Below are 25,010 nucleotides of genomic sequence, written 5' to 3'. Positions count from 1 at the left end.
ATGGGGAAAAAATAAGATTTGATGTTTTCAATTTAGTCTGTATCTGAGGGACTAATCCCCCAACCTCCTTGAACCCACTGCGGGGGGACCAGACTGGCCCTGCTGTGGACCAAATGTCTAAGGTTTTCAGCTACCTAAATGGAGGTAACAGGCTGGAAAATCATGCCATTTTGCCAGTCAAGAGGGCCTCTATGGCTAACTGCTGCCCTTCAAGTACCCACTCCAGCCTCTGCCTTTCAGAATGAAGAATCCCAGAGGCCTTGAGTCTGTTTTTTTTTTTTAAATCCTTTTATTTTAAAATCCACCTCGTTCCCTCCTTCCTTCACTTGTTTAGGGTTATTGACAATTTTACAAAGCGACACAAGCTGCAGGTTTGTGGGGGTTTTTTTGTTTTTGTTTTTTGCATCAAACAAGAATAAACCTCAAATGACAACATTGAAAAAATATACAATATATATATATATAATATGTGGGGGCCTGCAGCTGACCCCGCTTGCCCAACCCTTGCTGGTGGGTGTTTTCTTCTTCCCTGCTGCTCCTAAACGCTCCACTCCCTTCACATGGGTCCCTATACTATCCCATCCTCAGGAGAGGGACCTAATGTGAGGGAGTATGGGCAAGGAGCCCATGCCCCAGCCTGTGTTCCTGGGGTGCTATGGAGAAGAAGAGAGGGGTTAAGAGTAGAAAGTGCCATCCCCCTAGTGAAAATGGCAGAGGAAGAGGAAACAGGCAAGAGAAATTAGGGGGGTTGTGGGAAATGTGTATTTATATACACAAGGAGAGAGAAAAAGGGGAAGAGGGCAGTGACCCCCTCAGGCTGGGTGATGGTGGTGGGGAATCTATCTGTTTAGCATCCTCTCTTCCCTCCTCCCACAGCACAGGGCTCCTAGTAGCAGCAGGGGCCATCTCTTTTGCCCACAATGTGCTGGTCATCTCCGTCATCACTGCCTGGGGTGTCCGGTGTGTCTGAGTCGCTGCTGTCGTCATCCTCCTCCTCCACTTCCTCTACAGCTCTGGTCTCCCCATTTGCTGCTGGCCTCCTCTGGCAGCTCTGGTATGACTGGCAAGAAGGGGCATGGGGGTAAGTAGAGGGCTTAGAGTAGAGGTGGGCAAACTACGGCCTGCGGGACCCTCTTGCCTGGCCCCTGAGCCCCTGGCCTGCGAGGCTCATCCCCGCCCCTAGCCTCAGCTCACTGCACTGCTGATGCAATGCTCCAGGTGGGGGCTGTGAGCTCCTGGGGCAGCGCAGCTGCAGAGCCTGGCCTAACCTGGTGCTCTGTGCTGCACGGTAAGGGGGCAGGGAGCAGGGTGGGTTGGATAGAGGGCAGGAGAGTTCAGGGGGGTTGTCAGAGGGTGGGGAACAGGGAGGTTGAATGGGGGAAGGGGTCTTGGGGGGCAATCAGGAAGGAGGGGGGGTTGGATAGGGCAGCAGGGGGCAGTTGGGACAGGGAACAGAGGGGTTGAATGGGGGCAGGGGTCCCAGGGTGGGCAGTCAGGAAGGAGAGGGGGGATTGGATAAGGTGGCAGGGGGCAGTCAGGGGACAGGGAGAAGGGGTTAGATGGGGCAGGGGTCCTGGGGGGGGCAGTAAGGAAGGAAAGGGGGGGTTGGCTGGGGGGTCAGTCAGGGTCAGGGGTTCCGGGGGCGGTCAGGGGACAGAGAAGGGGTGGTTGGGTGGGGCAGGGGTCCTGGGGGAGGGCTGTCAGGGGGCGAGAAGCGGGAGAGGAATGGGGGGGGGCAGGCCACACCACACTCCCCTCCCCTAACCAGCCCTCCATACAATATTCCAAACCCAATGCGGCCCTCAGGCCAAAAAGTTTGCCTGCCTCTGGTGTAGAGCATCAATTGCCAACCAGAAACCAACCCCACCTTCCTCGTCCCATCTCACCTCCATGGGGTTGACGATGATGGTGAGGGCTGAGTCATCCCAGAACATGTCACTCTCCTTGCTGCTGGCTCCTGCATGGCCTTCCCCAGCAGCCCCTGCAGCCTCGTGCCCAGCCCCCTGGCGGTGTAGGGAGTGGATACGCAGGATGCCCAGGATGACCATGAGTGCCAAGAAGCCCACACACACCACGATGATGATGGTGGCTGCACTGGGGACCACTGGAGGGGGAGGGATAAGGAGGTTACAAACATCTGACCAAACAAAGGTTCCCAGACTGTCTCGCCTTTAACCTGTGAGAAATGTAAAATGAAGCAGTCCCAGCCACTCCACTCTTCTTAGCCCTGTCTGGAAGAGGATCTCAAAGGACTATTACGCACATCAACCAACCTCATGAACCACTACACCAAGCATTAAAATGCAGCCACTTCTGGACTGAGTTTTGGGAGTTGATGAATGACAGTATGTGACAGAAAGCCAAGAAGAATCTTCTAGGTGATTAAAACTAAGACGGGAGGATACGGAGACAGAAAGGAATCACCCAGTATTGGGTTTTGCCAGGAGCCCAGGGTTTATAACCTGACTCAGGGAAATAGTGATAGGAGATCTGCAGTGACCATGAGAAGCTGTTGCTTCAGATTTAAATTTCATCTGAACGTCACCTCTTCCTTAGCTCCACACCAGAGCCAGCCCTGACTCTGGGGGAGTGCACCCCCTGCTTAGTCAATCACACCACTCCTTGCAGCACAGTGCTGCCTAGTACTGGGGTCAATCCTGACATGCCAGCAGGGAGTCACTGTAGGTTTCTACACAAATCTGCCCCTGGGGTAATTCTGCATGTAGGCTGTCACCAGATCATCAGGGTTGCATACTGGAGTTGTGATGGACATTGGTCAGGCTGTGCCCAGATAGTTCTGGTAGATGGTGACCTCGGTGCATGAATTGCTGGGAATTGAGGATGTGGTTAGGATGAGCAGCCCGGTTCATATTGTGGAGGACGTTCACCTGTGGAAGGGGAAGAGGAAGAGATTCAGTCTCTGGATTTAATGAGATCAGGCCTTCACACGTACACAGTCATTGATGGCCTTGTACCTCAACAATAAACTCATTGCTGGAGTAGCGTCCATTCATCTCGGTGCAGGAAAGGCAGAATTTCCTCTCATAGAGGGCAGTGCCATGTCTGATGTGGTATGAGACCTGGCGGAGGATCTCCTCATACACCGCAATGCTCTCCACGCCTGGGGCCAGGGGTAGAGAGAGACAGATTCAGGTGTGGGGTAAGGGAGCTTCCATTTCCAAATGATCAAGGTCCACCTGACACAACACTGTTGAGCCTAAAGAAAAGTTGTGTGGGAAGGACAAACCAGGCTCATACCTAAAAGGGAGCGGAGCTAGGTGTCTGCAACCTCAAAGGGCCCAGGAAATCCCTAGTGTCTGTCATTAATGTCCAGGGAAGGTAAGGTGGGGTCCAGCAGCCACAGTCACACATGTCGGATTCCAAACCCCCACTAGGAAATGCACCTGCACACAACCAGTGGGATCCACTGCCACCCAGAGGCAACATGGGAAACACTTCTGGAATGGAGAAGTGCAGACCACAAGGGGAGGGGAGCAGAGTACAACTGAATCAAAGGAAAGGAACTCAGATCCCGCACCGCAGCCCTGTGAGCCTGGGGTAACGCCTCCCTTTCCAGACCCAGAGCCCTATCACTCAGGACACTAAGAACCAAGAGTCCAGGGAACGGATGGACAGGACAAATCCTCCCCTGGTCTCAGTCAGCGTAATGAGGCTTCTCCATCTCTAACATCTGGCAAGCAATTCTTTTGGCTGTGACTGGCAGGAAGTGGAGGAGACAGGAAACAGGAAGTCCTGTCTGGGGGAGAGTCTACCTGTGATGGTGAAGTAGGCAGAGGTGTTGATGAGCTCCAGGCCCCGCTGCTGTAGGGATGCTCCATCCAGGATCAGGTATTCCCTCTCTGGGTCCAGGTCATCTCCCACCAGGGAGATCTCGCAGCCATCCAGGTTGTGGACAATCTCATCTGACATTCGCGTGTCTGTCACTAAGAGGTATAGAGACAGGGATCAAGAGATCAAAAAAAGCAAAACCAGCGCTCAAAATGGACAGAGGTCATGATACCCACTTAATAAGAGACCTTGTCTGCATCACATCTGTGCTGCACTATGCCGTCATGCTAATTATGTCACTTTCTGTTGGCAGTTTTCACTGAGTGGTATCTTCCTGTCTGTCATGTTATTTGCTGGTGTGGTTGCCACTTCGTGCTTCTAATGACATTGCTTCTGTTTGCTAAAACAATCACTTCATGTTCTAAGAATGAGACACTTTGGGGATTTTTAGTGACAGCACATCTTGCCTGGAATGGTTCTGTTGATACTGCAGTGTTACCAGCTCAGATACATGAGACTTTAAAAAAAAGATTCCACACAATGATCTTAAAAATGCTGGCATAACTCTTTTAAATATTCCCTTATTCAAAATGGCCACCATCTCTCATTACTTTCAATGGGGCTAAAGCCAACCTATCCTCAGTCAATACAGTCATAATTGCATGGGGAAGTAAGGCTGCCCTAGTAAAGTGGCCACTAATCCCCATTCTTTTAAATGGAACTGAAGCCAGGCTGCCCTCAGGGAAGATGGCTATAGCTCTAGGGAGGTTGGACAGGGTGCTAAGAGCAATGTAGGAAATGTGGGCAACAGGAGGGAGGCTGAAGGAGTGTGGTAGGAGACTGTGGGGTGCAGGAAGGGAATCTGAAGGGGATGCAGGAAGAGGCTGAGAAGCAAGATAACATGGTGTGGTGAAGGAGATGGGGGGGATTCAGGGGAATGTGTGGTGTTAGAGGAGATTAAGGGTGACAGGGACATGTGGGGAGCAGGAGAGAGGCTAAAGAGAAGGAGGAGAGACTGAGGAGAGCTCAGGGCAATAGGGGTGGCAGAGTTAAAACGTAAGGTGATGGATTCTGGAAAGGGAGGTAAAGTGTGTGAGCAGATGGGGACAGGAGACTGGGAGAGGAGCACGGAGTGAGTATGTAAGCAGGAAACTGGGTGGGGTAGAGCTGAACATAGGGAAAGAAAAGAAAGAGACAGGGTTCTGGGAATACAGAGAACTGTTTCAAGTGACACCACATCCTATTTCTAAGTATGTCACTTCCCATTTAAGTTTTTCCAGTGACACTGTTTCCTATTTCTAAGCAAAATTATTTTCTGTTTCTGTGTTGGTAGTGACACCACTTCCTGTAACTAAGAGACGTCATTTTCTGTTCTAGTGACATGGTTTCCAATTTCTAAGTAACAATACTTCCTATTTTGTGTTCTCATTGCCTGTTTGTGAGTAAGCCTCTTTTCCATGTGCCCCACTCACCTGTGCCATGCCAGCTCTCATCCTTCTTGGCCTTCACCTGGTGAGAGATGGAGCAGGTGACCTGGAGGTCAGGGAACAGGGGGACCCCATCAGGGTTCTCAAAGTCTGATGCAGGATGAGCAAAGTGAGCATTACCACTCAGCAGGATCTGGGGGGCATCAGGTTGCAGCACCACCACGTAGCCTTCCACATCAGGGATAGAGACACATGATTCTTCACTGAAGCACCTGACAGAGGAACGGGACAGAGTGTTAGTACCTACACACCAATGTCTGCCAGCTTCATTCTGGAGGGGGTAACTCGCCTTTCTAGTACTGTTGGCAAGGGGCGGACCATCTTGTGACTGCCAGCTTCTAAGTGCTTCCCCACAACCTTCTGTGCTCTGCAGAGTGGTATTCTGGGAATTGCACCATTGCATTTAGAGATGGCACTGTGATGTCATCATCACCACAAGCTCCAACCCATAGGTAGAGCAAAAGCCAACACGAGCGAATGGGGTGTCCAACCAGATGCCAGTGCACAAGTGCCATTGGTGATGGCTCTGTATCCATTTTATATTTATACTCCCAAAATATACTGGGACAAATTTTCCTACTTTTTTTTAGGTTTATTCTTGTACATTTTGAGATTATCAAGCCCAAATTAAAAAACAACAAAGGGTAGTGAATTTTAACAATACAGTCCTGTCTGATTGGTGAGCTGAGCATGAGGTGCTACTTGCTATGAGCTACAAAGGGATACATTGTAGGATAACACTCCAACAGATTCCCTCCAATTTGCCTGGGGGAGAGGTTCCACCTGGAGTTCCTGCACTCACTTGACAGTGGTGGTGAGCTTGAGCGGCCGGACTCCAGGCGTGGCAAAGCGCAGCGAGTTCATGTAAACCACATGCTGGATTGCATGGTTGAAGGTTTCCACATCGTCACCCTCCAGTGTGAGCAGGGACTGGGAGGGATTAACATGAACCTATGCGGGGGGGGGGAAAGGAAAGAATGGACTGAAGAGTCCCTTGTGGATGCTTTGATTCTGGAGTAAGAGACGCAGAAGAGGAGTACAGGGAGATTCCTGGGGTGCGGCAGGAGACAGGGCAGAAGGGGAGAGTGGGGGAGGTTCATGCGAGCTGAGGAGGGGGCATACCTTCATCCCTTTGCCAAGGCTGTCAAAGTCACTGTAGTCAAGCCCCTCACGACAGGCATAGAGGCACTCAATCACCTCCCGGCTCTCCAGGCTGCCGGGGCGCATGGTGAAGCCAGCCAGGTAACCATGGAAGTAGTGGTGAATCAGCAGAGGGTCTCCTAAGGGGAACACAGGAGGAGGATGAGGATGTGAGAGACAGAGACAGTGCGGGGGGTGGGGAGGGGAAGCAAGAGAGAGAGACGCAACAGAAATGGAGAGAAGAGAAGGAAAGTGAGAGTGTGAGGGAGACAGGAATGCAGGAGGTAGAGAGAGACAAAAGTGAGCGTGGGATGGGGAAAGACAAAGACAACAAAGAGGAGGGGTTAAGGGAAGGGGGAGGAATAAAGTCTGGGAAACCCAGATAAAAGGAAAGAGACTAAGGCAGATAAGGATGGAGAGAGTGAGAGAAGTGTCTGCCAAGACACAGAGCCCTTGACAGAGATGGTTTCCCCCACCCAGTCTTGTTTTGCTCATTGTGGTTCTCATGAGGGCGTAAAGAATGTCAAATCCCCATTAGATAATTTAGGGAGAGGTTGCATTTTCTGTGTCCCTGCTCTTCATTTCCCACACTGTCCTCAGTGACCAGCTTTAATGATCAGGAGTGGGGACCATTTTACCTGTTTCCCACAGGATAAACATATTGAGTCTCCCCAAAATAGGCTCCACTGATCCCTGCACCAGTCCTCTCACGTTCCACAGAGATCAGTATGCTGCCAAATAACAAGAGTTTTCCTCCCAGAAAAGATGGGGTGGGAGAGGGAGCTGTGTGGAACAAATGCCATGCGAGAAGCGGACGGAAGTCATGCGTGATGGAGAAGGGGGCAGTCCTCATCCCCAGTCCATACCTTGTGTAGGATCTGTGGAGTTCTCGTTCCCTCTGATTTTCTCTTTGGTTTTCTCCTCTGCAAGAGGAAAACATTCCGATCATTGACTAAGTATCAGCCTTTGGGAGCAGGTGAGTTATAAGGTCAGGAAAGACAAGAGGGCTGTGTCAGCCAGGGAAGAGAGAGACACCTGGCTGGCACACTCTGCTCAGCACTAGGCCCTTCAGTAGCAAAGGCCTCACATTGCAGAGCCGGGAGGGGACAGTCAGATGGCTGACAGATGTGGAGGTGAATGTATAGGGTTTTTTCTGCCTCCCAACAATATTGACCTTATGAACTTAATGGATTGATGTTTCTTATCGATCTTAGCCAGTTCTCACAGGCCACTTAGCTTTTCCATTTGAAAGCTAGATAATTCCAGGGGGAACTCAAGGGCAGCGGAACAATTTTTGTGGCTTACACATGGTAGGGTGCTGTGCTATAAGAGGATCTCTGTCCAAGAGGAGGCATGATTGCAAGATGGGGCTCAATCCTGCTGTGGAGAAGACAGACTGCAGCTACATTTAGTTGGCTGTAGTCCTGAGGGTTCTGAGTAGAGGGACTAGAACAGGGGTGGGCAAACTTTTTGGCCCAAGGGCCACATCTGGGTATGGAAATTGTATGGTGGGCCATGAATGCTCATGAAATTGAGGGTTGGGGTGTGGGAGGGGGTGAGGGTTCCAGCTCGGGGTGCGGGCTCTGGGGTGGGGCTGAGGATGAGGGGTTGGGGGTGCAGGAGGGTGCTCTGGGCTGGGACAGAGGGGCTCAGAGGGCAGGAGGGGGATCAGGGCTAGGGCAAGGGGTTGGCACACAGGAGGGGGGGAGGGGGCAGGATCCGGGTGGTGCTTACCTCAAGCAGCTTCCGGAAGTAGTGGCATGTCCTCCCTCTGACTCCTACACGTAGGGGCAGCCAGGGGACTCAGCACGCTGCCCTGTCTGCAGGCGCCACCCCTGCAGCTCCCATTGGCCATGGTTCCTGATCAATGGGGGCTATGGGGGCGGTGCTTGGGGCAGGGGCAGCGTGCAGAGCCCCCTGGCTGCCCCTACCCATAGGAATCGGAAGGGGGACATGCCGCCACTTCTGGGAGCTATGGCATGGAGCCAGGCAAGCCCTGGCCCACACTCCCCGGCGGGAGCTTGAGGGCCACATTAAAACATCTGAAGGGCCAGATGTGGCCCCCAGGTCGTCATTTGCCCACCCCTGGACTAGAATATACCTTGCAGGAAAACAGGGAACTGGGGAAAGGAGCCTTTCATCTCCAGGGCGTTGGCTCCAATCTGGCCCCAAGTCTGTAGTGGCCTAGAGTCTTTTCCTATCTGACACCATTCACAGCCCTCCCACCCTGCCTCCCATTTGGAATGAGCTGAGGTGTCTCAGTTCAATTCCTAATGATATAGGAACCCTCGTCAACAAAACCAGCGTCACTCTTGGCACTGAGTGGCCGCCTTGTTGGAAGCTTGATACTAAACTGGGAGGAGTGGTAGATACGCTGGAGGGGAGGGATAGGATACAGAAGGACCTAGACCAATTGGAAGATTGGGCCAAAAGGAATCTGATGAGGTTCAATAAGGATAAGTGCAGGGTCCTGCACTTAGGACGGAAGAACCCAATGCACAGCTACAGACTAGGGACCGAATGGCTAGGCAGCAGTTCTGCAGAAAAGGACCTAGGGGTGACAGTGGACGAGAAGCTGGATATGAGTCAGCAGTGTGCCCTTGTTGCCAAGAAGGCCAATGGCATTTTGGGATGTATAAGTAGGGGCATAGCGAGCAGATCGAGGGACGTGATCGTTCCCCTCTATTCGACATTGGTGAGGCCTCATCTGGAGTACTGTGTCCAGTTTTGGGCCCCACACTTCAAGAAGGATATGGATAAATTGGAGAGAGTCCAGCGAAGGGCAACAAAAATGATTAGGGGACTGGAACACATGAGTTATGAGGAGAGGCTGAGGGAGCTGGGATTGTTTAGCCTGCAGAAGAGAAGAATGAGGGGGGATTTGATAGCTGCTTTCAACTACCTGAAAGGGGGTTCCAAAGAGGATGGCTCTAGATTGTTCTCAATGGTAGCAGATGACAGAACGAGAAGTAATGGTCTCAAGTTGCAGTGGGGGAGGTTTAGATTGGATATTAGGAAAAACTTTTTCACTAAGAGGGTGGTGAAACACTGGAATGCGTTACCTAGGGAGGTGGTAGAATCTCCTTCCTTAGAGGTTTTTAAGGTCAGGCTTGACAAAGCCCTGGCTGGGATGATTTAACTGGGAATTGGTCCTGCTTTGAGCAGGGGGTTGGACTAGATGACCTTCTGGGGTCCCTTCCAACCCTGATATTCTATGATTCTATGATTCTAAGCCTTAGCAGAGGCCAAGAACTGAATGACTACAAAGACTGAACTCCCCTCTGACCCTAGAGGGGATCCATGCAGGTGCAGGTATCCACAGGGATGCTGTCTGTACTGCCATTGCCCACTGAGTTGCACCAAGACACTGTTGGGTTGGTCCACTGGGGGGCACCATACTGGTTTTGATGCTGAGAATGCCTCTTGAGCTGGCCATAGTGCTCTCATTGCATTGGCCACTGCTTGGCATTAGGTAGAACATCTTCTGGACCCTTCTGCCTCCTCTCCAGTCCACCCTTTCGTTGGGGCAATACTGAGGGGGGGCACTCACCAGCCCAGCAGGCTCCGATCATGAGAGAAATTTCCCGCCTCGGGGGATGGATGAGGCCATTGTCATGGATGAGCGCAGGGTCATAGGACACACCATCCACATAGAGTGTGACAGTGGGGAACTCCAGATTGAGGGCATAATGATGCCATTCATCATCACAGACCTGTGAAAGGCAGAAGGAGAGATCAGCAAGCAGAGGAAGGGAGAAAGAGAGAGACAGAGAAAGGCAGATCCTTCCTCACCTGCTCCAACTTCCACAGAAATTTGACAGGTCTCGCACTCTCCAGCAAAGGCCAATATAGGAAAGCAATTCGGCAGCCATGCACAGCCAGGGAGTAGTGAGAGTAGCCATCCTCTGCAGAGAGGGAGAGGGGGCATAGAGGGAGATGAAAGATCAAAGAAAATTCCACAAAGCACTAGCCTGGGACCCTTAGAGAGCTGGGTTAGCTTGAGCAACTGGGCTGAGATCCCACCCACTCATCACACAGGACATGAGCCTTGCAGTCAGAATAGTGCAGAAGAAACCTTTCCACCCCCTCTCCCTTACAATATGGTCAGGGTATCTCTCCTGGGGCTGGCTGCTCCCAGAACTTACAATGGAGCCCAGCCTGGCCGGGGAAGGGGGCAGGGAGAGAATCCCACCAGGATGGAATGATCCATTCTAGTCTGGAGCTGGGAAGAGATTCCCATCTGGAAGGAGAGTCTATTCTGAGGGTTCATGGTGGGGAGTATCAGTCTCACAGGAAGAGGGTCTGTCTCCAGGGTGTCTCACCACTCTGCACCGTACTGCAGATTACTGTCTCCTCCTCCTTCTTGCCCTTGCCAGGCACCACAGCATGTTTCATCCACAGCGACAGGGTGAAGTGGTCACTGAGCCTCTCGTGAGCACCCACCCCAATGCCTACAGGCACCTGGGCCACCTGGCTGCCATTGAACCAGTAGATGAGGCTGCTGTCCTGGCTGTAATGCACTGAGAGCCGTGCCGTCCAGTTGGCCAGGGGGCTGGACACAGGCAGCAGGTCAACCTCACCTGAGGCAGCACCTACCGAGGTACAGAACGGAGATAGAGACAGATGTCAAGGTAGAGACAGACTCACCGGGACGAAGAGTAGAAGGGGCTGGGTGGAGTGTGACATGGGGTTGGAAAGGTGCCAGGGGTCTCTGAGGATGCAGAGGGGTTCCCGGCAGCTCCGCTCAGGACAGTGGGAGATATCAGGAGAGGGACAGAGGGAGCTGCCTAGGGCTCCTTTGGTGGAAAGGATGCAGGGATTGTTCCAGTGGCTCCCCTCAGTGCTGAGGGACAGGTCCACGACTCCCCGGAAGGCAGGGGCTGCAGGAAGGTGTAGGGGGTCCTCTCCCCTCAGTATGTGGGTAGTGTCCCATGACCCCTCTCAGTGCTGGGGGTGGGGGTGGGCCAGGTATCCCCCAGGCTCTACTTGGTGCAGGAGTTGGAAAGTCTGCATCCCTTTGGCTCCCCGTGGAGTGGGGTGAGGGAGGGTAAACCCCCCGCCACACCCTGGCTCCACTTGGGGAAGGAGTAATGCACACCACAGAGTTTGCGCAGTGACTTCTCTGAGTAGTTGTCACGATCACACCCCTTGGCCACATGGTTCGTCTGCAGCTCCACTGTAGCTTGGATGTTCCACAGCGGCTCATCGCATGTCTCCAGGTGGATGCTGGGAAACAGTGCCAGACTGCCTGCACCTGGCATGTACTCAATCCGCTTATTCCAGCCTATTGGAGGAGAGAGAGAGAGAGAGAGAGAGAAAGAGGAGTTAAGGGCCCTGCCCTGAGGCCTTCCCAGGTCAGGGCAGCTGGCACAGACCCTCCACCACTACTGATTTTCCCTGGAAATGACAGATTTTTGGCCCTTTCCACATTGAAAAATTAACCTGTCCACTGGGTTTTCTAAAGCTGGGGTCAACACAGGCGGAGATTTCACAGGAGATTAGAGAGTGGGTTTTGTGTGTTTATAGCCCTGGTACTGATGGATATCACAGAGACCCTTGGATTTTTGACATCTCTCAGCCCGATTTTCAGAGGTGCTGAATCCTCCCAGCTCCTACTGACTTCAGCTGGACCTGTGTGTGCTCAGCACTTTTGAAAGGCCCAAGTTGTCTCAAACTGAAGCACCCAAAATCAGTGGTCACCTAAATACAGTATTCATAATAAACACACATAAAAACTTACATTAAGGTTGCAAAGCCAAGCACTCACAAGTTAGGATATGCCAGAAATTCTGCTTCCTTGTGCACATACATTATGGCACAATCTTAAATGACATGATCACATACTGTTCCACAGGACCCATTTCATTCAGTGCACAGTATGGAGGGGGCTCTTTAAATAAGCAGCTATTCAATACTTTCTTTTCTCCATGTAATTCAATATCCGACCCCAGGCTTCATTTACTGCATACTATTGAAACCCTGCTCTGAAGGCAGAATTAATTTCCCCATGGACTTTACTATGGCACTCATCACTACAGTATCTGAGCACTTCACAAACATCAATGAATTTATTTTCACAACACCCCTGTGAAACAAGGGGGTGGTATTATCCCCATTTTACAGCTGGGTGACTGAGGCACTGAGAGATTAAGGGCAAAAGTGAGCACTAATTTTGGGTGCCCAATTTGAAACACCCAATTTGTTGTTTGAAACACCAACACCAATTTGAAAAATCAGAGTACTTAGCATTATATAGAAATGTATATGTTCAGAGCACAGTTCCCATTAACTTCAGTTGCAGCTGTGAGTACCCAGCACTTCTGCAAATCAGACCCAGTGTCTCAAGTCAGACTCCAGAAAACAAGGAACACACAATTAGTGACCACCTGTGAAAAGTCTGTTTTGCAAAGCTTTTGATACCGACTCCCACAGCATTCTTGCCAGCAAGTTAAAAAAGTATGGATTGGATGAATGGACTATAAGGTGGATAGAAAACTGGCTAGATCATCGGACTCAATGAGTAGTGATCAACGGCTCAATGTCTAGTTGGCAGCCAGTATCAAGTGTAGTGCCCCAAAGGTTTTGTTTGACATCTTCATTAATGATCTGGATGATGAGATGGATTGCACCCTCAGCAAGTTCGCAGGTGATACTATGCTGGAGGGTAGGAATAGGGTCCAGAGAGACCTAGCCAAATTGGAGGATTGGGCCAAGAGAAATCTGATGAGGTTCAACAAGGACAAGTGCAGAGTCCTACACTTAGGTCGGAAGAATCGCATGTACTGCTACAGGCTGGGGACCGACTGGCTAAGTGGCAGTTCTGCAGAAAAGGACCTGGGGATTATAGTGGACAAGAAGCTGGATATGCCATTAGCCAAGAAGGCTAAAGGCATATTGGGCTGCATTAGTAGGAGCATTGCCAGCAGATTGAGGGAAGTGATTATTCCCCTCTATTCGACACTGGTGAGGCCACATCTGGAGTACTGCATCCAGTTTTGGGCCCCCCACTACAGAAAGGATGTAGACACATTGGAGAGAGTCCAACGGAGGGCAACAAAAATGATTAGGGGGCTGGGGCACATGACTTATGAGGAGAGGCTGAGGGAACTGGTCTTATTTAGTCTGCAGAAGAGAAGAGTGAGGGGGGATTTGATAGCAGCCTTCAACTACCTGAAGCGGGGTTCCCAAAGAGGATGGAGCTAAGCTGTTTTCAGTTGTGGCAGATGACAGAACAAGAAGCAATGGTCTCAAGTTGCAGTGGGGGAGGTCTAGGTTGGATATTAGGAAAAACTATTTCACTAGCAGGATGGGGAAGCACTGGGATGGGTTACCTAGGGAGGTTTTGGAATCTCCATTGTTAGATGTTTTTAAGGCCCGGCTTGATAAAGCCCTTGCTGGGATGATTTAGTTGCTTTGAGCAGGTGGCTGGACTAGATGACCTCTTGAGGTCTCTTCCAACCCTAATCTTCTATGAAGTGATTTGCCCAGTATCACAGAGGCATTCTGTGGCAGAGGCAGGCATAGAATCCAATTCTCCAGGGCAGCCTTAACCATGAGACCCTCTTTTCTCTTCCTGCAACTCCCTGCTTCCTTCAGTACATGCCTTCCAATTTCTGCAACAAATGAGGCAAGGGTCCTACAGACAACAGCCCTCTTCCCTATACAGCCCTGATTTATCTCAGATGATGGCCAATTCTGTGTTCTGAATAAGACAGGGGTTCTATAGAAAAAAAAAAAGAAAAAGAAAAAGAAAAAAAGAGTAAGTGATCACACAATTAAAGACTATTCTAATGCAACCTTAATACTGTCATTTCCTAACTTCTGAGTGAGACTTTGCAGACAATGTTCTTTTAACATAGGGTTTTTTTAATGTAATTTCCTAGGTTTTTAAAAAAGAAAACTGAATAAACAGAATATGATTACACATGATGGAATTTGACACCCTCATGGTTCCTCAGCAGGGTTGGAAACTTTAGATCCAACACAAAGACCCCTGCCACTTGAGCTAACGGAGTAACTGAGAGGAATAGTAGGTTGTTATCCTCTGTGTGGACCAGAACTAGAGCAGGGTGGGACACTCTGCCAGTGGGTTTACCAGGTATTTGCTGACAGCTGAGGAATGGTGAGACTCTGAGATCTGGGTTCCATTCCAGGCTCTGGATGAGAGTGTACTCTAGTGGGCACTGACTCTTCTGTCTGTTCCCCCTCAAACTTGACCCCTTCTGCCCCATCCCTTCCAACTTGTCCCAATCCCAGTCCTGTCTCTACTGGCTCCTTGTCCCAGAACCATTTTCCTCTCCTAATCAGTCCCAGTCTCCAATTGTCAGGCTTCTGATTCCAGTCCCAAGCTTCTTGTCCAGTAAATTCTAGCCTCACCCCTTCAGACTCCCCATCCCAGTCCCAGCCTACCCATGCTCCCAGTCTCCTTGCCCTCCTTGCCCTGCCAAGTCTTCCCTCAGCTCCTCATCCAATCTCAGTTTTCCCTCCCCACCACCTCCAAATTTCCCTCCCATGGCTCCCAGACCTAGTCTCATTGCCCAGCCAGTCCCAGTCTCTGCTTACCTCTGGCTCCCAGCTCTCAATCTCTGCCCCCTGATGGCCTCCAGTCCTAACCTCTGCCCCCCACCCAGCATCTTATCCCAGTCTACTCCCCCAGCAGCACCCCAGGTCCAGCTTTTGTACCTTCTGCATTTGAATCAGATGGCTTCCTCCTCCATGCTGCCTAGTGCCAGCACAGGGTGGGAGTGACTGAGACCACAGGAGACACAGGCTTCCTGTTCTCAGTTCCAGTGTCCAGCCCCACCCCCCTGGAGTAGCAATTACAGGGAAAGTCTGGTGTGCCCCTGTAGCCCTGGACTGGATGGAACATGCTCAGTCATTCTGTGGAGATGGCACATGCACTCTGGTCAGCACTAAGGTGACCAGATGTCTGGTTTTCGACTGGAACACCTGGTCAAAAAGGGATCCGCGCCGTTAAAAATCCAGTCTGTGGTGCTGCGGAGCCCAGGCAGGCAGCCTGCCTTAGCCCCACTGCACTGCTGACTGCGAGCCATCTGAGGTAAGCCTGTGCCCCAACTCTGAGCCCCTACCGTCTGCCCCAGCCCTGAGCCCCCCCACAAACTCCCCCTCCTGCACCCTGAACCCCTCATCCCCGGCCCCACCCCAGAGCCTGCACCCCCATTTAGAGCCCTCACCCTCTCCCACACCCCAACCCCCTGCCTCAACCTAGTGAAAGTGACTGAGCAAATCACAGAGGGATGGGGGAATGTAGTGAACGGGGGCAGGGCCTTGGGGAAGGGGCGGGGCAAGGGTGTTTGGTTTTGTGCCAATAGAAAGTTGGCAACCCGAGTCAGCACTAGGAGCTGGGAGGGGGTGGAGGATGCTCAGTGTGGATGGGGTCTTTGGAGATTTTAGCTGTTAAACTCCGGTAAGTCTGTGCTGAACATGAGCAAACTGTGATTTTTCAAAGCCTTATAACTTGGCCGGATCTGGTTGGGTTTTCACAGGGTCAGCAAAAGGCACATCCAGTGGTGAGCTGGAGCCAGTTTGCACTGGTTCACTAGAACCGGTTGTTAAATTTAGAAGCCCTTTTAGAACCGGTTGTCCCCCGAGGGACAACCGGTTCAAAAAGGGCTTCTAAATTTAATAACTGGCCAAAAGTGGCACTTTAGGCACCGACTTTGTGGGTGCTCCAGGGCTGGAGCACCCACAGGGAAAATTTGATGGGTTCAGAGCACCCAGCGGCAGCTCCCCGCCCCACCCCGCACCCGGCCCCAGCTCACCTCTGCTCTGCCTCCTCCCCTGAACACGCCGCCCTGCTCTGCTTCTCCGCCCCCACCCCTGGCTTCCCGCGAATCAGCTGATTCGTGGGAAGCCGGGGGGCTGAGAAGCAGGCGGCGGCTTCACACTCAGGCCCAGGGAGACGGAGGCGGAGCAGAGGTGAGCTGGGGTGGGGGGGCATGAGGAGGGCCGCCTGCGCCGCAGAAGGTAACCCGGGAGGGGGCGTGCAGGGGAACCTCTCCCCGCCCCAGCTCACCTCTGCCTCCTGGGCCTGAGTGCGAAGCTGCTGCCTGCTTCTCAGCCCTCCCAGGCTTCCCACACGAACAGCTGATTCGCGGGAAGCCGGGGGAGGGGGCGGAGAAGCAGAGCGGGGCGGTGCATTCAGGGGAGGAGGAGGAGCGGAGGTGAGGTGAGCTGGGGCCGGGCAGCTGCCAGTGGGTGCTCTGCACCCACAAAATTTTCCCCGTGGGTGCTCCAGCCCCAGAGCACCCACAGAGTCAGCGCCTAAGGCACCACTTTTGATGTGATCAGTGGGGGGAGCGACTGCTCCCCCTGCTCCCCCCCTAGCTACGCTCCCCTGCCCCTAGGAGCCAGAGGGACCTGCCGGCTGCTTCCTGGGAGCTGCCCCAGGTAAGCACCACCAGGACTCCCCACCTCGCCCCCCGGCAGGTCCCTCTGGCTCTTAGGGGCGGGGTGGGCACTCACTATGGTGGCCCATGAGACCCTCCTGCCCAGTTCTGGGGGCAGTCAGGGGACGGGGATGGGGGTGGATGGGGCAGAGATCCGGGGGGGCATCAAGGAACATGGGGTGTTGGATGGAGCAGGAGTCCCTGGGGCCGGGGTGGGCCACAACCCCCTCGTGGGGTGAGGAGGGAACCGGTTGTTAAGATTTTGGCAGCTCATCACTGGGCACATCCCTGACACAATGGCCACTCCCTGGCAAATTTCAATCCTTGCTCCAAAGCACAGGGGCTCTAGAACTGTCCAAAGTAAAGGTCACTAGAATTTTTTAAAACATATTTGGAAATGGCTGAAATTAAAAAAAAAAAAATTCAAGCAGAGGCAGGCAACAGGCATGGGAAATTTCAGCCCTAACAGTTAAAGTTTCGCAAAGTTATAAGAAACTGAAAACAGGGTCATATAATGGGTAGCATTGGGCAACCTTAATAATAGACCAGCCCCACCTATAATATGGCACCTGGCAAACACTCAAGACTTCCCACAGATGCAAGCAGGGATCTCCCCACACTGGTGTTTGTAATAGGATGACAGCACATGGGTCTGATGAGTTTGCCTGTAGTTAAGCAAATACATGAAAATTTGTACACATTTGCCATCAGCTTTGTGTTTGTCTGAAGATGTTGGTGGGTAAGGTGAAAGGTCAGAGGTTAGGATCTTTACACTACCATGGCAGATTAGGGTCGGGGGAGAGTCTTTACACTGCATGGGTTTGGGGAGACGAAGGAAGGGTGAAAGGGGAAGGTATAGAGGAAGAGTTAGGGTATGAGAAGGAAGGGGATAGGGTGACAGGGTAGGATTATGTTGGTATGGGTGGGGTAGCTGGGCCATGGTGGGAGGGGCTAGGGGTGAGAAGGAAGTCATGGTGAGAGCTGAGTGGGAGAGAAGGCTTCATACCCTGCCAGCTGGGTTTGCAGGTGGGCTTCACTTGGATCTCCACTTCGGCATCATCAGATGCTCGCTTCTTGCCACAATCGTAGGCTGTGACTGTGAACTTGTATAGGTGCTCTCCACTGTATTGCAGCTTCTCTGTGTTCTCAATGTTCCCTGGTAGAGAGAGAGAGAGAGACAGGTATTGGGGGGAGGGATAGCTCAGTGGTTTGAGCATTGACCCAGGGTTCTGAGTTCAACCCTTGAGGGGGCCATTTAGGGATGTGTGGCAAAAATTGGGGATTGGTCTTGCTTTGAGCAAGGGGTTGGATTAGATGACTTCCTGAGGTCCCTTCCAACCCTGATATTCTATGATTCTATGAGGGGGAGCAGAGAGACTGAGACAGAGAGAGAAAGACAAGAGTCAAGAGACAGGGAAAGAGAAAAAGAAAAAGAAGGGAGAGGAAGACAGAGTGAGAAGGAAACAGAAATGCACATTAGCAGAACATTGCTCCATTTCCCCACTCACAACGCATAAGGAGAGTCTCATTCTAAAATAAGGTTTATTGTTGAGCCATCACAATAACAAACACGGCAGAACCAAAAAGTTATGTCATCATGCAATGTCATTTTGTTATGCTCTGTAACATGCTGAAACACTTCTGAACACAAAAGGGCTGCTGTCTCTACTCCAAAGTAGATGGCTGGAGGAATGTAAGGAAAGCTAAAAGGATCACACAGCACACATACATGGAGGAATGGACCAGGCAGAGGTGGCAGGGGGCACATGGAGTGAACTGTGGTCTCAGAGGGATACAGAGGCAGGTTCTTACCATCATTGTCAATCAGGAAGGGGATGTTGGGGGTGAGGATCTCATAATAGCAAATCTGGCTGTATTGGGGGGAGCAGTCTCCGTCAATGGCCTCCACCCGCAGGATGTGGTCATAGAGTTTCCCCTCGGTCACCGTCACACGGTATAACTTCTCCACAAAGACCGGAGCAAACTCATTCACGTCATTCACCCGCACGTGCACGGTGGCCCTGATGGAGACAGAGATGAATGAGCAGCTGGTTGATGAGGCAGTGATAGAGGAAGCAAGAGACCAGATCAGGGAATGAAACCTAGTCTTCCACAAGACAGACCAAGGCACTGATCCCTAGGGGGTGCCAGCCTCATCCCAGCACTCAAAGAATTAAAGTCCAGGACAGGGAATGAGATTTGGGTCTCCACACAGCAGCACTGACCTCTAGGGAGCTCTGGGACAGCCTCTCTCATGAGAGAGAGACTGGGATGGAAATTGGCTGAAACTGTAGTAAAGAACAGAATTGTCAGACACATAGATGAACATGATTTGTTGGGGAAGAGTCAACACAGCTTTTGTAAAGGGAAATCATGCCTCACCAATCTATTAGAATTATTTGAGGAGGTCAACAAACATGTGGACAAGGGTGATCCAGTGGATATAATGCACTTGGACTTTCAGAAAGCCTTTAACTAGGTCCCTCACCAAAGGCTCTTAAGCAAAGTAAGTTATCATGGGATAAGAGGGAAGGTCCTCTCATGGATCAATAACTGGTTAAAAGACAGGAAACAAAGGGTAGGAACAAAGGGTCAGTTTTCACAGTGGAGATAGGTAAGTAGCAGTATCCCCCAAGGATTTGTACTGGGACCAGTGCTGTTCAACATATTCACAAATAATCTGGAAAAGGGGTAAAGAGTGAGGTGGCAAAATGATGGGGTCTAAATTAACACTCAAGAAAGAGATCTTGGACTCACTGTGGATAGTTCTCTGGAAACATTTGCTCAATGTGCAGCAGCGGTCAAAAAAGCTAACAAAATGTTAGGAACCATTAGGAAAGGGATAGATAATAAGACAGAAAATATCATAATGCCTCTATATAAATCCATGGTATGTCCACATCTTGAGTAGTGTGTGCAGTTCTGGTCATCCCATCTCAAAAAGATATATTAGAATTGGAAAAAGTGCAGAGAAGGGCAACAAAAATTATTAGGGGTATGGAACAGCTTCCATATGAGGAGAGATTAAAATAACTGGGACTATTCAGCTTGGAAAAGAGATGACTAAAGGGGGATATGATAAAGGTCTATAAAATCATGAATGGTGTTGAGAAAGTGATTAAGGAAGTATTATTTGCTCCTTCACATAATGCAAGAATCAGGGGTCACCCAATGAAATTAATAGGCAGCAGGTTTAAAACAAACATAAGGAAGTGCTTTTTCACGCAATGTGCAGTCAACCTGTGGAACTCATTGCCAGGGGATGTTGTTAAGGCTAAAACTGTAATGGAGTTTAAAAAAGAATTATATAAGTTCATAGAGGATAGGTTCATCAATGGCTCTTAGCCAAGATGGTCATGCATGCAACCCCATACTCTGGGTATCCCTAAAACTCTGACTACCAGAATCTGGGACTGGATGACAATGGATGGATCACTTGATAAATTTGCCCTGTTCTGTTCATTCCCTCTGAGCATCTAGCACCGGCCACTGTCAGAAGACAGGTCCTGGGCCTAGATGGACCATTGGTCTGATCCTGTATGGCCATTCCTATGTTCTTAGTAATGTAACCTGGGGGTCCGGCTTATACAGCAGCACAAAGCACTGACCCCTAGGACACAGCTCTCAGACATCTCTGATTTCAAAGGTGTCACTCATTTTAGCCCCATAGTTACTGACAGTCTACACACACTTGGTGTCCCCTCACTTTTATTATTGGCAATGATTGGCATAAAAAATGCAGACTGGTGAACTGGAAGTTCTAGAAAGAGTTCTTCACACTGGAGGAAAGAATCCCACAGCAGTTTTAGTTTCCTGCATGAATCATTTGTGTCCCTGCCCCCCTCACATTGGGTCTCTGTGATACACTGAATGCCCCATTTGGGCTTTGGCAGGTTAAGAGGTAGGCTCCAGCCACCACAGCCCCCCACTCCTGCCTCACTTGTGGGATTTCTTGGTGTTGGTCCCATCAGGTCCCTCTCCACAGTCGTATGCCTGGATGGTGAAGGTGTGTTCCTTGTGTGCTTCACAGTCCATCGGCTCCTTGGCCCGGATCAGCCCCTCACCCGTGGCCTTGTCCAGGATCACAGCTTCAAAGGGCACCCCTGCCCCATGGATCCGGAAGCCACATATCTCACCTGGTGCCCCCCAGAGCAGGGGAGGAGAGGGAGAGAGACAGAAAGCGGAAGAGGAACAGGACAATGAGGACAGCAAGGAGTTACCTTCCCCTGCCACCCAGTCCTTGCCCATCCACACCACACCTCACCATCTCTCTGCAACATGTCCCTCTTCCAAACTTGTCAGCTTGGAAAAGAGACAACTAAGGAGGGATATGATAGAAGTCTATAAAATCTTGACTGGTATGGAGAAAGTAAATAAGGAAGTGTTATTTACTCCTTCTCATAACACAAGAACCGAATGAAATTAACAGGCAGCAGGTTTAAAACAAACAAAAGGAAGTATTTTTTCATAAAACGCAGAGTCAGTCCGTGGAACTCTTTGACGGAGGATGTTGTGAAGACCAAGACTATAACAGGGTTCAAAAAAGAACTAGATAAGTTCATGGAGGATAGGTCAATCAATGGCTATTAGCCAAGATGGGCTGGGATGGTGTCCCTAACCTCTGTTTGCCAGAAGCTGGGAATGGAGACAGGGGATGGATCAATTGATGATTACGCGTTCTATTCATTCCCTCTGAGGCATCTGGCATTGTCCATTGTCGGAACACAGGATACTGGGCTAGATGGACCTTTGGGCTGACCCATTATGGCCGTTCTTATGTCCCCCCCCCATTTCATCTTGAGAACACCCCTTTCCTTTCTCCCTCACCCATTCCCTTATCATGCTCTCACTTTTATCTCCCTGCGTGTGGATTCATGCTTGCCTCATGGCTTCTTTATGCCATCGCTGACACCCGTTACCAGGGTAGATCACCTTCTGCAGAAGCCCCCAGTACAGGGCATTCCTAGGGGAAGCAGGAGTCTTGCCCAGGGTGTTCCTGGCTTTGTGAAAGGCTCCCAGGGCCACCGGCAACTGGTGCATGTTAGGGCAGCCCATACACTGTTCTAACCTGCAGTGGGGTCCTTGCCAGAGGTGCTGTAAAGTTCCTGTGCTAAGCGACAATCCAATCCTCTCTCTCTTTCTGATTCTGTCCGCCCCATCTCCTCTACCCCAAGCCTGTTACCCAGATACCTGCATAGAGCAATGGTGCATCCTTGTCCAGAGCAAATAGCGGTGGGTTGAGCAGGACTGTGTTATCATTCTCCATGACGATGCCCTGGTATTCAGCCTCAATCCAGGGTTTGTGCTTGTTTGCTGAGGGGGTTTGGGGGTACAGGAAGAGGAGGATATGAACAAGTTAGCCACAATCATAGAGCTAATGGCTCCCTAGATGCAGGCTGGGGGCACCACGCTCAACCCTGAAATAAAGGGGGCCCAAAGTAGGCTGATAAGGGGTAGGGAGGGATAGTCCCACTCTATGTGGCTCTGGAGAGCTTCCACTGGGAATACTGTGCTCTGTCCTGGGGCCTTCATTCCTAGGAGGGAGCTCAGACAAGAGCCACAGCAACTCTCCAGAGGCTGGAGGAGTCAAGTTCTGAGGAGAGATTCAAAGAACTAAATCCCACCCTGCCCCCAGCTTAATAAAGTCATTATTAAAGGACAGAGCCGCCCTTAGGGTCTCCATAGGGAATATTCCCGAGGAGCAACCTGACCACTTCTGCCCCACCTCTTTGTGGGGCCAGGGATTGAAGGGCTCCAGAATAGATATTTTGTGCTGCTCTCTCCATGCATATGTCCCACTCCATGAGTCCCTTTCTCCTTCATCCCTGGCTCCATGGTATGTCCCATATTCCCTTGGCCCCTCCTTGTTGCCCGAAGTGCTAATCTCGTTGGCTGGAGCCTGGCCAGACTCAGCTTTGAGACAGCAGCCAACAGGAGGCTCTGAAAAATGTCACAGGCCCAGAAATAGCAAATTAATCTTTATCACACAAGCTCCGGGGCAGGGAAAGAGAGAAAGGAGGAGGAAGGGAGTGAGAGGGAGAAGGAAAATCATTACAAATGAACACCGCCTCCCCACCATCCAATCCCTGCTGAATGGGTCTCAGGGATTATAATGCAATGGCCTAGTTTCAACCCCCATCTCCCAGCTAATCCTACCCCACCCTCTGTCCAGGGAGACAAGGATACAGTCACACCCAGGCAATGCTCGACCACACAGCATGGGCTCAGAGGGGTTGGGGAAAAGGATACAGAGCCTTTCACCTCAAGGGCACCATTTCTAATATAGGGGTGCTTTCCTGCAGCAGAGCTCTGCCTTGCACCATGTTGGGACATTGGGATCAGTCCTGATTCAGCGTGACCCCTATAAGAGTCAGCCACTCATTTCCACAGATCAGAATTGAGGTGCATTGGCAGAGCTGTGTGTAGCAAGTCCAGGACTCAGGCAGCAAGCAGGGCTCCAGGTCAGGACTAAGGTGCATCAGAAGGGGACATCCAGCCTGCGTAGCAGGAAAGGCTGTGGGTTGGGATTTATATCTCACCATATTGATTAATGCTGCATTGTGTTGAAACCCAGAGAAACATCCATTGTCCCTTTATTCTCATCAGTATGCAACGGGACCCCCTCCTGTGTGCAATTCCACACCTCACCTTACCCTCCCACAGAAAAGCCCCGATCCCGTTCCACTCTGAGGCAGGTTCTGATTTATAAACTATGTAATAGAGGTGGGAATAGATGGCTGTAAATACCAGGTACGCCCCGTTGCTGGGGCAACAAGCTGATGGCGGAGGGATAAATCTTGACTGTATCCGTCCCTCAATTGGAAGGCACCGGGGTGATTTCTTGGGAGGGGAGTCTCCAGGGATCATGGGAAGATTTGGGGGCAGAGGAAGGCTCTTGCCACCTCCAAGAAGATCCCATGAGAGGTAAAGACACTTGTTAAAGGCAGATGCAAGGGGAAATGGAGGACACTTAGCCCAAGGGGGCTCTGATACATGATTGTGCCCCTAGGTGCTACCGCAGTACAAATAATAATAAATAATAATAATAATTAATAATAAGGGGTTACCTCCTCCAAAACTGATACACACATAGCTCTGCACCCAGTAACCAGAACCAGCTTTGCATCTTCCGATGGGGAGCGAAGGGGCCCAGAACTCCCTGTTCCTAGGCATCCCTTCTGCCCCCTTGTATGCTACTCTGCCCTATTAAATTATTCTCTCTCTCTCCCCATCTGTGCCTACAGCCATAGATCTTGTAACCTCTCTCTCTGTGTTTTTGGACAACATCCATGCTCAGAATGTATGAGCTCTAGGTTGGCATCCCCATATTTAGCACATAAAATACTCTTGCTCTTATATGCAACTCACATAGGTTACATATTTCCATTTAAATCAATCAAATAGACAGATGCTGGAAGGACAATTCTAGGATCAAAGGATGGAGATAGAGGCATGTTGTGTGGTGCTGGATAGCTCAATTATTTTACGTGTTGTATTTCAACAGATAGAAACAAAAAGCAAGGTACTTACAGCCAGAGAGCTGAAATAAAGGAAGGATATGTGGGGAGGGAAAGCATTGAAGAACTAAACTCGGAGGAAGAAAGAACTAGGCGACCTGAGAACGTGAGAAAGAGCTGGAAAGAGCGAGGGAGACAGAGAAGGAAAGTGGGTAACAGAACTAGAGTGACAATGTGAACAGGAACCGGAGCAATGAACAGAGAGAACCAGGGATCCTGCAGAGCGCTCAGCACCAAGCTGGGAGCTGGAGACACCGCCATGCCAGGAGCTGGATCTGATGAGCTGATCGCAGCTGCGTGTCATCGCTTGACATGACTGGAGAGCAGATAGCTCCCGAGCGCTGCGCTCCAGCCCACAAGCCGGAGGGACCCCACATCCCCCCGGGACACCTGGCCCTGGGGGGCTTCCGCTCACCTTTGTTGCAGAAACTGCTGGCCAGCAAGGCACATAGGAAGAAGAGGGAGGCGAGGGGCGGCGGGTAGCCCATCCTGGAAGCCGGCTCCCTCCTGCTCCGTGGTGATGTGCAGCCGCCCCTCTGTGCTCTCACTCCTCTCAGCCTTCTGTGGGGCGGAGGGCAGGGCGCCGAGCCGCAGAGCTCTGAGCAGGTGGCCGGCTGGTCTCGCAGCCCCTCAGAGCGGGGAGGGAGGGAGGGATGGAGCGAGCTCGC

General features: G+C 51.1%; 1 protein-coding gene across 1 annotated transcript; it reads right to left on the bottom strand.

Moving 5' to 3' along the window:
• Window positions 1-46: 46 nt before the first annotated feature.
• CLSTN3 (calsyntenin 3) lies at window positions 47-25,010 on the bottom strand. The gene is made up of 18 exons (XM_084647939.1): window positions 24,758-25,010; window positions 22,016-22,138; window positions 20,766-20,961; window positions 18,638-18,846; window positions 17,832-17,981; window positions 11,515-11,700; window positions 10,739-11,008; window positions 10,209-10,321; window positions 9,967-10,129; window positions 7,283-7,339; window positions 6,399-6,556; window positions 6,079-6,227; window positions 5,262-5,488; window positions 3,774-3,944; window positions 2,976-3,121; window positions 2,756-2,888; window positions 1,887-2,104; window positions 47-1,060 (listed from the first exon to the last, which is right to left on the bottom strand). Exons 1-18 carry the CDS (start codon window positions 24,828-24,830, stop codon window positions 887-889), a joined length of 2,916 nt encoding a protein of 971 aa, XP_084504065.1. The 5' UTR covers window positions 24,831-25,010; the 3' UTR covers window positions 47-886.

The sequence above is a fragment of the Lepidochelys olivacea genome (genome assembly GCF_965140295.1).
Source record: "Lepidochelys olivacea isolate rLepOli2 genome assembly, chromosome: 1".
NCBI lineage: Eukaryota > Metazoa > Chordata > Testudines > Cheloniidae > Lepidochelys > Lepidochelys olivacea.
The sequence above is the reverse complement of the archived record's forward strand: the minus strand, read 5'-3'. Positions and strand labels throughout refer to the sequence as shown.

Excerpts from the sequence above, each read along its gene's own strand:
- CLSTN3 (XM_084647939.1), bottom strand. The coding sequence starts at position 24,830 with ATGGGCTACCCGCCGCCCCTCGCCTCCCTCTTCTTCCTATGTGCCTTG. Across the intron at positions 17,982-18,637 it reads CTTCCTGATTGACAATGATG|GGAACATTGAGAACACAGAG; the intron begins GTAAGAACCTGC and ends TCTCTCTACCAG. Across the intron at positions 10,130-10,208 it reads TTCTGTGGAAGTTGGAGCAG|GTCTGTGATGATGAATGGCA; the intron begins GTGAGGAAGGAT and ends TGCCTTTCACAG.